Source organism: Babylonia areolata, chromosome 30 (genome assembly GCF_041734735.1).
Source record: "Babylonia areolata isolate BAREFJ2019XMU chromosome 30, ASM4173473v1, whole genome shotgun sequence".
Lineage (NCBI taxonomy): Eukaryota > Metazoa > Mollusca > Gastropoda > Neogastropoda > Buccinidae > Babylonia > Babylonia areolata.
Genome location: NC_134905.1, coordinates 4,727,667 through 4,745,166, shown reverse-complemented (window position 1 = coordinate 4,745,166; position 17,500 = coordinate 4,727,667). Strand labels below are relative to the sequence as shown.

At 43.8% G+C, this 17,500-nt stretch overlaps 1 protein-coding gene across 1 annotated transcript in view; it reads right to left on the bottom strand.

Moving 5' to 3' along the window:
- Positions 1 to 17,500, bottom strand: part of LOC143275528 (serine/threonine-protein kinase PAK 3-like) — a 53,293-nt gene that overhangs the window by 3,483 nt on the left and 32,310 nt on the right. Inside the window, 10 exon segments of the mRNA XM_076579707.1 lie at positions 1 to 183; positions 1,546 to 1,683; positions 4,773 to 4,872; positions 6,719 to 6,815; positions 8,984 to 9,083; positions 10,048 to 10,140; positions 11,192 to 11,378; positions 14,363 to 14,538; positions 15,905 to 15,967; positions 15,970 to 16,023. The exon segment at positions 1 to 183 is cut by the window's left edge and continues 3,483 nt beyond it. Of these exon segments, the coding sequence (XP_076435822.1) occupies positions 100 to 183; positions 1,546 to 1,683; positions 4,773 to 4,872; positions 6,719 to 6,815; positions 8,984 to 9,083; positions 10,048 to 10,140; positions 11,192 to 11,378; positions 14,363 to 14,538; positions 15,905 to 15,967; positions 15,970 to 16,023 (1,092 nt within the window). The 3' untranslated portion in view covers positions 1 to 99.

Here is a 17,500-nt window from a genome sequence, read left to right as displayed (position 1 = left end):
GTGTCAGGCAAAACAATCAAATCTCTCTCTCTCTCTCACTTGCTTGCTTCCTGACCTTGGCACACAAAACCTGAAGGTCAGATCAAGGGGGGATCACTCTCAGTGACTCTGTTGCGCTTCCTTCGCAGCCAGAATGAGGGGAACTAGATTCGCCAGAGGTTTGGACAGTCGTAAAAACGGATGCTGAAACAACAAAAGAAATAAAACCCCGCCAACTTAGTCGCAGTAGTCCTGCCATTTCCATCATTTCATTGGGAATCATACAACACACCCAGTCATAGTAGCCTGCATAGATAATTATCAATATCTACTGACATTTCTGTACTGCGTTCCAAAGAAGAATATTCACCATAATGGAAATACACATAGACATGTACACACACACACACACAAAGAGTATAACATCTATTCAAAACCTACATAATTTGTATAATTCAAATCCCCATGCACCACTTTCAAATTCTAACATCAAACCTACATAATTAGTGTAATTCAAATCCCCATGCACCACTTTCAAATTCTAACATCAAACCTACATAATTAGTGTGATTCAAATCCCCATGCACCACTTTCAAATTCTAACATCAAACATACATAATTAGTGTAAATCAAATCCCCATACACCACTTTCAAATTCTAACATCAAACATTCATAATTTGCATAATTCAAATCCCCATGCACCACTTTCAAATTCTATCATCCACACGCACAGAATTATCATGCATGCAAAATCTGCCAAATAAATAGGAAAGTTTCCAACTGCACCAGTGGGTCACAGTAAAGTATGTGTAATTAAAAAAGAAATATTTCCAACTGTACAAACACACTCACTTCCACCACAAAACATACAAACACATTCTCTCACACACATACACACTAACGCAAAACACATACACCTCTCCAACAACATGTACACACACACACACACACACACACACACACATTCATCCACATACCACCCACTATCTATCATCCAGTATCACTCTTCCCAAACAAGAGGTAAAAAGTAAGAAATGAACGATCCACCCACACAGCTCCAAGGTACTGGCTCTCCTCCCCCACCCCACCACTCTCCTACCTATCCACACACCCACACACATACCCCACCTACCAACTACCCCACCCCTCCACACTCGTACCTGTCCACACACCCACACACATACCCCACCTACCAACTACCCCACCCCTCCACACTCGTACCTGTCCACACACCCACACACATACCACACCTACCAACTGCCCCCCACCCCCACACATTCCAACCTATCCACACACCCACACACATACCCCACCTACCAACTTCCCCCCCACCCCTCCACACTCGTACCTATCCACACACCCACACACACATACTCCACCTACCGACGGCCCCACCCCTCCACACACTCCTACCTATCCACACACCCACACACATACCGCACCTTCCAACTTCCCCCTCCCCACACCGCCCACCCACCCACGCCCTACTTACGCCCTCCAACCTTCTCCCTACCACCCACTCTGTCCTTTCACCCCCACACCCCACCCCCCCCTCCTCCTCTCACCTTCAGCAGCTCTGAAGCAGTGGCCCGGCGGTCGACATCCACCTCCAGACACTTGTCCAGGAAGTCCTGGAAGATGGGCGACAGTCGATCCTTCTCCTTGATCTCCGGCTTCCCATTGGTCGCTATCAGGTACAGCGCCTGTGATCATGATGATAAAGAACGCTTGTTGCGATTGGTCGATATATTCTTCACGATCAACACTTGTTCCCATTGGTCTATATCAACACTTGTTCCCATTGGTCTATATCAACACTTATTCCCATTGGTCGCTATCAGGTACAGCGCCTGTGATCATGATGATAAAGAACGCTTGTTGCGATTGGTCGATATAGTGGTCACTATCAACACTTGTTCCCATTGGTCTATATCAACACTTGTTCCCATTGGTCTATATCAACACTTATTCCCATTGGTCGCTATCAGGTACAGCGCCTGTGATCATGATGATAAAGAACGCTTGTTGCGATTGGTCGATATATTCTTCACGATCAACACTTGTTCCCATTGGTCTATATCAACACTTGTTCCCATTGGTCGCTATCAGGTACAGCGCCTGTGATCATGATGATAAAGAACGCTTGTTGCGATTGGTCGATATAGTGGTCACTATCAACACTTATTCCCACTGGTCTATATCAACACTTGTTCCCATTGGTCGCTATCAGGTACAGCACCTGTAATCATGATGATAAAGAACAACTTGTTGCGATTGGTCGATATAGTGGTCACTACCAACACTTGTTCCCATTGGTCTATATCAACACTTATTCCCATTGGTCGCTATCAGGTACAGCGCCTGTGATCATGATGATAAAGAACAACTTGTTGCGATTGGTCGATATATTCGTCACAATCAACACTTATTCCCACTGGTCGCTATCAGGTACAGCGCCTGGAATCATGATGGTAAAGAACGCTTGTTGCGACTGGTCGATATATTGGTCACTATCAACACTTATTCCCATTGGTCGCTATCAGGTACAGCGCCTGTGATCATGATGATAAAGAACGCTTGTTGCGATTGGTCGATATATTCGTCACAATGAACACTTATTCCCACTGGTCGCTATCAGGTACAGCGCCTGGAATCATGATGGTAAAAAACTCTTGTTGCGACTGGTTGATATATTGGTCACTATCAACACTTATTCCCATTGGTCGCTATCAGGTACAGCACCTGTAATCATGATGATAAAGAACAACTTGTTGCGATTGGTCGATATAGTGGTCACTACCAACACTTGTTCCCATTGGTCTATATCAACACTTATTCCCATTGGTCGCTATCAGGTACAGCGCCTGTGATCATGATGATAAAGAACAAATTGTTGCGACTGGTCGATATAGTGGTCACTATCAACACTTGTTACCATTGGTCTATATCAACACTTATTCCCATTGGTCGCTATCAGGTACAGCGCCTGTGATCATGATGATAAAGAACAACTTGTTGCGACTGGTCGATATATTGGTCACTATCAACACTTATTCCCATTGGTCGCTATCAGGTACAGCGCCTGTGATCATGATGATAAAGAACGCTTGTTGCAATAGGTCGATATAGTGGTCACTATCAACACTTATTCCCACTGGTCGCTATCAGGTACAGCGCCTGTGATCTTGATGATAAAGAACGCTTGCTGCGATTGGTCGATATATTGGTCACTATCAACACTTATTTCCCACTGGTCGCTATCAGGTACAGCGCCTGGGATCATGATGATAAAGAACGCTTGTTGCAATTGGTCGATATAGTGGTCACTATCAACACTTGTTCCCATTGGTCTATATCAACACTTATTCCCATTGGTCGCTATCAGGTACAGTGCCTGAGATCATGATAATAAAGAACGCTTGTTGCGATTGGTCGATATAGCAGACACTATCAACACTTATTCCCACAGGTCGCTATCAGGTAGAGCGCCTGTGATCATGGTAATAAAGAACACTTGTTGCAATTGGTCGATATAGCGGTCACTATCAACACTTATTCCCACTGGTCGCTATCAGGTACAGCGCCTGGAATCATGATAATAAAGAACGCTTGTTGCGATTGGTCGATATAGCGGTCACTATCAACATTTATTCCCATTGGTCGCTATCAGGTACAGTGCCTGTGATCATGATAATAAAGAGCACTTGTTGCGATTGGTCGATATAGTGGTCACTATCAACACTTATTCCCACTGGTCGCTATCAGATACAGTGGCTGGAATCATGATGATAAAGAACACTTGTTGCGATTGGTCGATATATTGGTCACTATCAACACTTGTTCCCATTGGTCTATATCAACTCTTATTCCCATTGGTCGCTATCAGGTACAGAGTGTGATCACAATAATAAAGAACATTTATTCCCATTGGTCGCTATCAACGCTTATTCCCATTGGTCGTTATCAGGTACAGAGTGTGATCACAATAATAAAGAACATTTATTCCCATTGGTCGCTGTCAACACTGATTCCCACTGGTCGTTATCAGGCACAGGAACTGTGATCATGATAAAGTACACTTTTTCCCATTGGTCGATATTTTGGTCACTATCAACACTTATTCCCATCGGTCACTATCAGGTACAGCGCCTGTGAACAGAATGAAGAACGCTTATTCCCATTGGTCGATATCAGGTACAGTGCCTGTAATAAGGATAAAGAACACTTATTCCCATTGGTCGTTATCAACACTTATTCCTATTGGTCGATATCAGTACAGTGCCTGTAATAAGGATAAAGAACACTTATTCCCATTGGTCGCTATCAACACTTATTCCTATTGGTCGATATCAGTACAGTGCCTGTGATAATGATAAAGAACACTTATTCCCATTGGTTGATATGAACACTTATTCCTATTGGTCGATATCAGTACAGTGCCTGTGATAATGATAAAGAACACTTATTCCCATTGGTTGATATGAACACTTATTCCTACTGGTCCATATCTTGTACAGCGCATGAAATAATGATAAAGAACACTCATTCCCATGGGTGAGTATCAGGTACAGTGCCTGTAATAACGATAAAGAACACCTATTCCCATTGGTTGATATCAGGTACAATGCCTGTAATAACGATAAAGAACACCTATTCCCATTGGTTGATATCAGGTACAATGCCTGTAATAACGATAAAGAACACTTATTCCTCATTGGCACATTATCAGGACAACACAAGAACCGAACATGGGTGCCAAACAGCAACACCACCACCAACACAGGCTACTCACCCTAAGTGGGTTCTCATTCAAATAGGGGGGTTCTCCTTCGATCATTTCAATACACATCACTCCCAGACTCCAAATGTCGATCGTTGGTCCATACTGCTTCCTGCAAAATGATAACCACGGGAAAGTTTTATTCTTTTTGTAAGCATATGTGCAGCGTTCGGTGGGTTATGGAAACAAGAATATACCCAGCATGCACACCCCCGAAAACAGAGTATGGCTGCCTACATGGCGGGGTAAATAAATAAAAACGGTCATACACGTAAAATGTTATACGTGTGCATCTGAAATCTGATTGAATGACACAGGAAACGAATGATGAGCGCCCAGTGGCAGCCGTCAGTCGGCTCTACTCAGGTAGGCAGCCTGTGGTGCAAATGTCCCCGTGTATGTAAAGCGCTTAGAGCTTGGTCTCTGACCGAGGATAGGCGCTATGTAAGTATCCACATCAATCAATCAATCAATATGTTAGTTTTATCGGGTTATTTGTAGTTTTGTTTTTGCTTTTGTTTCGCTTTTTTGCTGTCCTATCATCTGCGCCATTTCAGTGGCATTACTCCTATACCACTCATTCCAAGTCGTCCGCCAAACACAGCCAATACATAGCCACACCTGGGTTTGTCCACTGCAGTCCCCATGTCAGTAGTCTACAGGGAATTATTGTATTGTATTGTATTGTATTGTATTGTATTGTATTTCTCTTCTTATCACAACAGATTTCTTTGAGTGAAATTCAGGCTGCTCTCCCCAGAGAGAGCGCGTCACTATACTACAGCACCACCCATTTTTTTGTATTTTTTCCTGCATGCAGGTTTATTTGTTTTTCCTATCAAAGTGGATTTTTTTTTTTTACAGAATTTTGCCAGGAACAACCCTTTTGTTGCCGTGGGTTCTTTTACGTGCGCTAAGTGCACACGGGACCTCGGTTTATCGTCTCATCCGAATGACTAGCGTCCAGACCACCACTCAAGGTCTAGTGGAGGGGGAGAAAATATCGGCTGAGCCGTGATTCGAACCAGCGCGCTCAGATTCTCTCGCTTCCTAGGCGGACGCGTTACCTCTAGGCCACCACTCCACTTACTGATGTTAGGTCGCCAGGAAGCCACATACCAGAGGGGACCCTGCGCTGCTGCTGAGTCAGTTCGGTGGTGTTCGGTAGTGCCTGTTCTAATTTAATGTACTAAGGACACTAAGGACAAAGCCCCCTACTGGTGACAATAATAGCTTAGCTGTAGAGCAAGGCTGAGTAAGCTTCCCCCCCCCTCCCCTCCTCCCAGAGTGGAGACCACCACCATGTCCCCCCAACTAAAGTCCTCCATGAATCTACCGACACTGAAGACCTTGGCAGTACTCATGCCAAGCATGAGATTTGAGGGGGGTGGGTTAGTTTTGTCTGTGTAATTAAGGTCTTGAAACAGGAATGGAATACGGATGCAGAAAAGAGGGCACTGCATACACACACAGAAGGGATGTTATATGCTAAGGGAGGTTACTAGCCACAGCTACTTTCAATTTCTCAGTGTAAGCAGAGTGGTATTTTGCACAGGACAGGAATTATACCCCTGCCGGACGGGCGCAATAGCCAAATGGTTAAAGCGTTGGACTTTCAATCTGAGGGTCCCGGGTTTGAATCACGGTGACAGCGCCTGGTGGGTAAAGGGTGGAGATTTTTACGATTTCCCAGGTCAACATATGTGCTGACCTGCTAGTGCCTGAACCCCCTTCGTGTGTATATGCAAGCAGTATGGCTGCCTACATGGCGGGGTAAAAACGGTCATACACGTAAAAGCCCACTCGTGTACATACGAGTGAACGCAGAAGAAGAAGAAGAAGTAGTAGTAATAGTAGTAAAAACAGAATTGAGAGGGACGAGGTGTTTGAACATTTACAAGGAAAGAAAAAAAAAAGAAAAAAAAAAAATCCAGGTGTGCAGGTAAAGTGCCTCTCACCTGGTGACGACCTCCGGGGCCATCCAGTAAGGTGTGCCCACCATGGTGTGTCGTTTGGACTGCTCTGGTGACAGCTGGGCACAGTACCCAAAGTCAACTGCAATGCAATACAACAAAACACAATACAATACAATACAATGCAATGCAATACGACACAACATGATACAATGCACCATGGTGTGTCGTTTGGACTGCTCTGGTGACAGCTGGGCACAGTGCCCAAAGTCAACTGCAATGCAATGCAATACAATACAATACAATACAATACAATACAGTACAGTAGAGCACAGTACAGTACAGTACTGTACAGTACAGTACAGTACAGTACAGTGCAATACAATACAAATTACAATACACCATGGTGTGTCGTTTGGACTGCTCTGGTGATAGCTGGGCACAGTACCCAAAGTCAACTGCAATGCAATACAACACAACACAATACAATACAATGCAATGCAATGCAATGCAATGCAATATGACACAACACAATACAGTACAATACAAATTACAATACACCACGGTGTAATGTTTGGATTGCTCTGGTGACAGCTGCGTAACATACCCAAAGTCAAATGAAAACACACATATACACAATACAGTCTATTCATCACAATACAACACAATACAATACAATACAATGCAACACAATGGAACATGACACAATACCATACAATGCAATGCAATACAGTACAATGCAATGCAATACATTACAATACACTACAATACCATACAATGCAATACCATTCCATACAACACAACACAACACAACACAACACAACACAACACGGCACGGCACGGCACGGCACGGCACGGCACAATACAATACAATACAATACAATACAATACACAATGGTGTGTCCTTTGGACTGCTCTGGTGACACCTGGGCACAGTACGCAAAGTCAACAGGATGCACACACACACACACACACACACACACGTAAACAATACATGTTGTTTATCTGTCACAATACAGTGCCGTATAATGCAATGCAATGAAATGTTATACAATACAATGCAATACAATCAATGCTATGCGATGCAATACAATGCATACAATGCAATGCAACACAATACATTACAATACAATACCACATGATGCAATACCATACAATACAATACCACATGATGCAATACCATACAATACAATACCACATGATGCAATACCATACAATGCAATACCATACAGATTACAATGCACGCAACTACCCAAAGTCTTATGAACACACACATACACCATACATTTAGTCTATTTATCACAATACAATACAATACAATACAATGCAACACAATACATTTCACTACAGTACCATGCAGTGCAATACTGTACAAAGCTATATCACACAATACAATACAATACAATACAATACAATGCAATACAATACAATACAATGTGCCATGCAGTGACACTTGTACCAAAGTAGTCACACAAAATGTATTTCAATACTTCATTACTGCTGTTGTCACTAGTATCTTTATTAACATCTGCACAATTTAGTCACAAACAATTCTTGTTGTTTTTGCAATATGTGACACATTATCAACCTATCATTTTCATAAATACTGTGGCCATCGTTTTTTTGTTGTTGTTTTTTCCTTATCATTTGTTTTATTATTTTTTTGTATCCTCAATAATCCATGGAGGTCAGATAATGGTTTTAAAAAGTTGCACCTTATGCTGAAAATTACAGCAATAATTGTAGTAAATGCAGTACTAACAATCATCTCACTATGGCGGGCATCAACAGCAAGAGATGAATGCAAAATGAACTCTTGTTATTGTCTATCAAAGCTTCCTCGTTTCAGTTGCAGTTCTGAATCTTTCTTTAAAAAAAAATTCTTCAAAGTTCATTGGTCTTAAATCATGATGGTAACGATGATGAAGAATACAACCACCACCACCACCATAAACACAATAATGATAAGAAGAAGGAGGAGATGGAAAAGAAGAGAAGAAGGAGGAGGAGAAGAAGAAAAAGGAGGAGAAGAAGAAGCAGAGGAAGAACATAAAGAAGAACAAGAACAAGAACATGAACAAGAAGAGGAAGAAGAAGAAGAGTATTTATAATTGTGGACAGCCCTTGGCCAAAGGGAATGATTCAGCGCTTATAGCTTTTAGAGGCGTTTGATTGGCGGACCGGGCAAGACGGCTCGTTTTTTCACTGTTAGCCCGCGCAAAATTTGGCCAAGCAGAGCAAACCGATAGGCCTAGTTTGCATCAGTTTGACATGGTACAGTATATGACACCAAATATAATATTCACTCACTCAATTTGACGCTGCCATCCATACCCAGAAGAATGTTATCGCTCTTGATGTCTCTGTGAATGACCTGATTCTCATGAAGAAATTCCAATGCTTGTAAACACTGAAAAAAAACACAAAAAAACAAAGGATGAAAGCCCAAACTTCACCAACAGAATAGGTAAATACCAGCATATATATGATAGTCAGTCATGTCCGACTATGACCATCAGAACAACAGAGAAGGCAACTGCTGTTCCGACTATTTGGGCTAGAACTTGATTATAGTGGAGAGTGTCTTGCCCAAGTTACATCCCCACTCTCTCGGCCAAGAGGGTTTTAGGACAGTCGGCGTTGGGATGGTTCCCAAAGGCCAACTAGCCCACAAGGCTGCAGCACTAAGAGCCAGTGCAATTTTGCCTCCTAGTTTGAGAGTCACAGTCCTTCACAAAAGACTAAGCTGTAAATGACTTCCCATTGACTGGAGAAACCATTGATAACACAGCTCTCACTTTGCTGTTGGCCCAAATGTTAAACTTATGTCAATCCGTGATATAAACCGAGTGTTGGGCCTTACCAGCATATACATGCCCTCCAAAACACACACACACATTCATCCACACTTTTAGACTATTCTCCCCAGCCCATTGTGGAGTATTGGCCCAGTGGTAACCAGTCTGCCTAGAAAGCAAGAGAATCTGAGCGCACTGGTTCGAATCCCAATCGCCAGTTATTTCTCCCCCTCCACTAGACCTCGAGTGGTGGTCTGGACACTAGTGATTCGGACAAGACAATAAACCAAGGTCCCGTGTGCAGCATACACTTAGCGCACGTAAAAGAACCGGCAGCAACAAAAGGGATGTCCCTGGCCAAATTCTATATAAAAAAAAAAATCCACTTCGATCGGAAAACAAACAAAATTGCAGGCAGAAAAAAAAAGGTAGTGCCCTAAGTGTAGCGAAGCACTCTCCATGGGGAGAGCAGCCCAAATTTCACACTGAGAAACCTGTTGAGACAAAAGAGTAATTCAATACAGTACACAATACAATACAAAATCCACACCCCTCCAAGAGAAGAGAGTCACACACCTCTCTGCACACGGCAGCTATCTGCCCCTCGTCCATGCAGGTTTCCGTGACGATGTCCGTCAGTGATCCTCCCGCCAGAAACTCCATCACCACCTGACGACATGAATGAATGATTAATGAATGAATGAATGATTGAAAGAATGAATGATGAATGAATGAATAATAAATGAATGATGAATGAATGAATGATAAATGAATGAATGAATGATAAATGAATGAATGAATGAATGAATGAATAATGAATGAATGATTGAATGAATGAATGATAAATGACTGAATGAATGAATTATGAATGAATGAATAATGATGAATGAATGATAAATGATTGAATGAATGAATAATGAATGAATGATGAATGAATGAATGAATGAATAATGAATGAATGATAAATGAATGAATGATGAATGAATGAATGAATGATACCAATACTTTTATACCACCTATCATCGTACAGATACTAAGCTCTCCAAGCGCTTTACTGACTTGGGGTCATTTGCACAAAAGGGTGTCTACCTGGGCAGAGCCGACTGACCTTGAGTGTTGGTCTGAACGCACCCCCCCCCCCTACACACACTGCACACTACACCCCCACCTCCCCTCCCCTCCTGGCTGCCCACACACACACACACACACACACACACTGACCCAGAGCTCCTCCCCAACCAGGTAGCTGTCAAGGTTGCTGATGATGTTGGCATTCTGGTTCTCCTTCATGTCTCACACACACACACACACACTCCACCACACACACCCCACACCGCCCCCCCCACACACACACCCACACCCCCCCCTCCACACACACACCCACACCCCCCCCCCTCCACACACACACACACACGCCCCACACACACTACACACACACTCACACTACACACACCCCCACACACACACACACGCACCCCACCCCCCACACACACCCCCACACACACACACACACACCCCACCCCACCCCACCCCACCCCACACTCACACTATACACATCCCCCCCCCCGACACACACACTACACACTCCACATACACTCCACACCCCCCCCCCCCAAACACACACACACCCCACCCGCCACACACACTACACACTACACATACACACACACACAACACCCCTCTCACACACACACACACACACACACACACACACACTGACCCAGAGCTCCTCCCCAACCAGGTAGCTGTCAAGGTAGTTGACGATGTTGGCGTTCTGGTTCTCCTTCATGACGATGATCTCATTGATGATCAGCTCTTTCTTGGGCTGCTGGGATAGGTTCATCGTCTTGATCGCGACCTCTCGACCCGTTGCCACCTCTATGGCGATGTATACCGTGCCTGTGGCTCTGGGACACAGAATGATGATGATGATGATAATAACAATATATATCAATGATAAAACAATGGTGATGATAATAATAATAATAATTTAACAACAGTAAATAGTAAACAATTGTAACAAGAGAGCAAAGGCCTTCAAGACTCACTTGTGATACACTTAAAAAAAAAATCCAAGCTTTTTATGTATTGAGTATAATTTCAAAATGTAATGTTTAAGATGAGAAAGATCAGTTTAAAACAAATTAAGTCCCCTAGCATTAATTACAGATTAATTTCCCTTTTTTACTATCTGCACCAAAACGTTTGCAAAATAAATAAAACTTCCATGCTTAGCAAAAGAATAATGACTGCTCTTGTTGTTGGGTCAGAATATCAGATCAAACTCAAAGTGCCAAGTTTAGAAAATACAAAAAATATAAATATAACAGTAAATGCAGTTTGCATATAATTAGGCTTCTTTTTTTTTTCTTTTTTTTTGTGCCCATCCCAGAGGTGCAATATTGTTTTAAACAAGATGACTGGAAAGAACGGAGTTTTTTCTATTTTTATGTTTAATTTGGTGTCAACTGACAAAGTATTTGCAGAGAAAATGTCAATGTTAAAGTTTACCACGGACACACACACACACATACACACACACACACACACACACACAGACAACCGAACACCGGGTTAAAACATAGACTCACTTTGTTTACACAAGTGAGTCAATAATATCAATAACAATAACAATATTACTATATCATTGATAACAATAAAACAATGATAACAACAATATCAATGATAATCATAGAATAACAATAACAGTGAGCTTGTTACATTTACAGTAAAAGTTACACCTACGTAAATGCGTACATACATGCAATATGCCATAATGAAACACATGCACACACACAATATACACGCACACGTCTACACACACACACACACACACACACACGCAACAAAAACCATAACCAATATGTGTGTGTCCATCGAGATCGATGATGATCATCGTTGTCATCCAGCTGGGGGATGGGGGGAGGGTGGTGTGGGGGGGGGGGGGGGGGGATGCTCATGAATCTATCTGTGAATGCGCAGATGGCTGAATAGTCCAATCTGCGCACGAAATGTTCGCTGACAGTTGGGGCAGACAAAGACAGGCATATCACTGTCAGGGAGCTTGTTTGCCAGTGACTTTCTGGCCTGCCTCTTCTGAACAGCTGCAGCAGTCCTGTTGGCCTCGCACAACTTGGCGCCTTTGTGCACAGCAGCGCGCCTTTTGTCACGGTCCACTGCAGATTTCTCCCAGGAGTCAGGGTTGATGTCAAACGCTTTCAGAGAGACTTTCAGAGTATCTCTGAAGCGCTTCTTCTGACCTCCGTGCGGTCTCTTCCCTTGTTGCAGCTCGCCATAGAAGAGCCTTTTGGGAAAGCCGATGGTCTGGCATGCGCGCCACATGTCCAGCCCAGCGAAGCTGTGACTGCATCAGGATGGTGAAGAAGCTAGGAAAAAAGGAAAGACAAATAAAAAAATACTCCCACTCCCCCTTGCCCCAACTCCTCCATACTGAGTCAGATGAGCATGCTCTATAAACGCCGCACGAGGAGGAGAGGGGGGAGGGGAGGGGGGATGGACGAGCAGATGGCTAGTTTGTTGAGTGATGGATGGGGGCGAATTAGAAAAAAAAAAAGGGGCTATTTCAGTATGGTATTCTTATACATATTCTGCTGTTGTTTTTTTTTCAAGGCCTGACTAAGCGCATTGGGTTACGCTGCTGGATTTGAGCCTCCTTGAGCTACTGATACTGATATATACTCAGTTTCTTTTGATGTGTGTAAATGATTTTCTGTTACACGTGCAGCTGCTGAAAGACACTTTTCCATGTCTTATGGACAATAATTAAAGTTGTATCTTGGAACAAAATCCAAACCAGGAAAGAATAAAGAACAATGGGACAGACATGATTTTTTTTTTCCAGCTCACTCTTGGCTGATCTTCTCCATCTTGGTGTATTAGCGGTTGGGGTCGCCGAAACAGACACACACATACACACTCCCCCTCCCTGCTCCAACTCCCCTCCCACACACACACACATACACACATGTATGCAAGCATGCACACACACACACACACACACACACACACGCACACACACACGCACACACACACACACAGAGAACAAAACCCCAACCAGTAAAGGACAAAAGCACGGACAAGAATTCCTCAGCTCACCCTTGGCCGATCTTCTCCATCTTGGTGTATTTGCGGTTGGGGTCACCGAAACACACACACACACATACACACTCCCCTTCCCTGCTCCAACTCCCCTCCCACACACACACACACACACACACACATGTATGCAAGCATGCACACACACACGCGCGCGCGCGCACACACACACACACACACACACGCACACACACACATGAACACACACCTTTTTTTTTTTTTTTGCTCATCGCTTTTTTTTTGCTTTTTTTATTCTTTTTTTAATGATTCATGACAGTATCAATTTTAATTTTGTTTTTCATTTTATCTAATTTTCCGTGTCTTACGGATGATAATTGAATTTGTATCTTGTATCCTGGAACAAAACACCAAGCTGTAAAGGACAAATAGGACGGACAAGAATTCCTCACCCTTGACCGATCTTCTCCATCTTGGTGTATTTGCGGTTGGGGTCACCGAAACACACACACACATACACACTCCCCTTCCCTGCTCCGACTCCCCTCCCCCCCCCCCCCCCACACACACAGAACAAAACCCCAACCAGTAAAGGACAAAAGGACAGACAAGAATTCCTCAGCTCACCCTTGGCCAGTCTTCTCCATCTTGGTGTATTTGTGGTTGGGGTCGCCGAAACACACACACACACATACACACACACACTCCCTCTCCCTGCTCCTATCCCTCCCCCCTCCTCTTCCCCCCCCCCTCCTCCCCCACCCCAGACACACACACGCACACACACACACATGAACACAAGAATTCCTCAGCTCACCCTTGGCCGATCTTCTCCATCTTGGTGTATTTGCGGTTGGGGTCACCGATGGAAACAATGGTGCGCAGCTTCTCCAGGATCTCAGCGTCGGTCATCTTCTTCTTGCTGGGCTTCGGCGCTTTGGGGTCGGAGGTCGTGTCCTTGGATTTCTGTTCATGTTCGATGGGTTTGGTGTACTGCAACACATTGGGAGAGTGTGGGCGTGACCGTTGTTGGTTTGTTTCCACCCTGTGACTGGTGAGCCTTTGTGAAATGAGACTGGTATGGCGTGAGGTTAAAGAGCAGGTTCTGCATTTTTGTGTATGCGTCATTGCGTAGTTGATATTGCAGAACTGAAGTAATGCACAAAGAAGAAGTCTAAATAAAGAATGATGACTGACACCCTGGCCTGTAAGCTCTGTCTTGTTTCAGTGAGGTGACAGCCCTTCACTGACATCCTGACCTGTAAGCTCTGTCTTATCTCAGTGAGGTGACAGCCCTTCACTGACATCCTGACCTGTAAGCTATATCTTATTTCAGTGAGGTGACAGCCCTAAACTGACATCCTGACCTGTAAGCTATATCTTATTTCAGTGAGGTGACAGCCCTTCACTGACATCCTGACCTGTAAGCTCTGTCTTATCTCAGTGAGGTGACAGCCCTTCACTGACACCCTGACCTGTAAGCTCTGTCCTATCTCAGTGAGGTGACAGCCCTTCACTGACACCCTGACCTGTAAGCTCTGTCTCATCTCAGTGAGGTGACAGCCCTTCACTGACATCCTGACCTGTAAGCTCTGTCTCATCTCAGTGAGGTGACAGCCCTTCACTGACATCCTGACCTGTAAGCTCGGTCTCATCTCAGTGAGGTGACAGCCCTTCACTGACATCCTGACCTGTAAGCTCTGTCATATCACAGTGAGGTGACAGTCCGTCACTGACATCCTGACCTGTAAGCTCCGTCTTATCTCAGTGAGGTGACAGCCCTTCACTGACATCCTGACCTGTCAGCTCTGTCTTATCTCAGTGAGGTGACAGCCCTTCACTGACATCCTGACCTGTCAGCTCTGTCCTATCTCAGTGAGGTGACAGCCCTTCACTGACATCCTGACCTGTCAGCTCTGTCCTATCTCAGAGAGGTGACAGCCCTTCACTGATATCCTGACCTGTCAGCTCTGTCCTATCTCAGTGAGGTGACAACCCTTCACTGACATCATGACCTGTAAGCTCTGTCTTACCTCAGTCAGGTGACAGCCCTTCACTGACATCCTGACCTGTAAGCTCTGTCATATCTCTGTGAGGTGACAGCCCTTCACTGACACCCTGACCTGTAAGCTCTGTCCTATCTCAGTGAGGTGACAGCCCTTCACTGACATCCTGACCTGTAAGCTCTGTCTCATCTCAGTGAGGTGACAGCCCTTCACTGACATCCTGACCTGTAAGCTCTGTCCTATCTCAGTGAGGAGGCAGCAGGTGGGAGGAGACAGATGAACGACTACGCTACATCACTTCACCACACGCAACCTACGAAAGAACCGAAATACAAACAAGGGAAGCCACTCACAATGGACTTGGTCCTCTCAGGTCGGGCAGCGATGGGGGGAGGGGGGCCATCCTCATCCCCCCACCATCACCATCATCATCATCCGCAGACGTCACCGCATGTTGCTCCACTCTATGCTGCTGCACAAAGAGCAAGACCTGTTGAAGGAATGATGAGGGATGATATGGATACTTATACAGCACCTATCTTCGGTCCGAGACCAAGCTCTAAGCGCTTTAAAAATCAAGGTGCGTTCTGCAACTTATGAAGAATTTTTGACTGAACGACGCATATGCTGCGGCACACTATAAGGCGCACATCACAATGATAAACAGTAAACTGGGTAGAGAGTACAACTATGAAAAACAAGGGAAAAAATTTTGGGGATAAGGACAACTACAAAAAACGAGGGAAACAATTCTGGGGATAAGGACAACTACGAAAAACAAGGGAAACAATTTTGGGGATAAGGACAACTACGAAAAACAAGGGAAACAATTCTGGGGATAAGGACAACTACGAAAAACAAGGGAAACAATTCTGGGGATAAGGACAACTATGAAAAACAAGGGAAACAATTCTGGGGATAAGGACAACTATGAAAAACAAGGGAAATAATATCTGTATAAAATAACCATAACCATCATCAGCATCATCATTATCATTTTTACGCAATCTTCAAAATGATCAAGGGAGGCTCTTATCCAAGAGGACAACTGTGCAAAACAAGGGGAACAATTTTTGTATTTTATCAACATCATCATCTTTTTCGCAGAATCTTTGCAATGATCATGAGAAGCACTTAACCAATTCAGGGCCCTCTTCCAGCCTACTCAAGGGACAAAACTGCACAGCATAATTCCCTTAACTCATTCCACACCACAGCTACATGACCGCTACATCTTCCCTGGACCAGCACTACATGAGACCACTGCTGAAAAAAAAAAGGAGGAGGAGGAGGAGGAGGAATTTTGTTTAATGTCCCGTCACACATATCGGTGACTGAAGACATTTTGTTAAAGTATTTATGAATACATCTGAGTATTATCGGTTAGGAGGGGTGGGAGATGTGGATGAATGGAGGGTTGGGAGAAACTGGGCAAATGAGGGTAAAAATGTGGGTGAAATTTGGAAGAATAAAAAAACAAAAAAAACAAAAAAACTCTAAATACAGTTACAGGAAATTACTTAAAGGACTTCGTAAAAGAGAAGTCGTTAAACTGACAAGCGAAACAACTGATAATGAATGCAAAAAGTCAAAAACATAACGTTCTCAGTCACTAGTGAAGACACACTTTCGTGTACAAAAGGCTTCATCAAGCTACAGTGAAAAAAAAAAGGGTGGTTCAATAAAAAGGCAAAAATCAGTGGAGAATTTGATGATTTAATCATTCAAACAAAGTTTTGTTTTCATGCTTCCCAAATCCGTAAATGGTTCAGTTTTAAATGCCAACTGTACCAAGCAAGAATAAACGAAACTAGAATAGTGTGTTGGTACAAGAATACTCATAACTGGTCCACAGGGCAAGTTATCATGGTACGAGTTAACTCGCACCTGGAGTAGAATGCGCTAATGAGAGCAATAACACAGTTGATAATATTCAGAAAAGGCAGAAA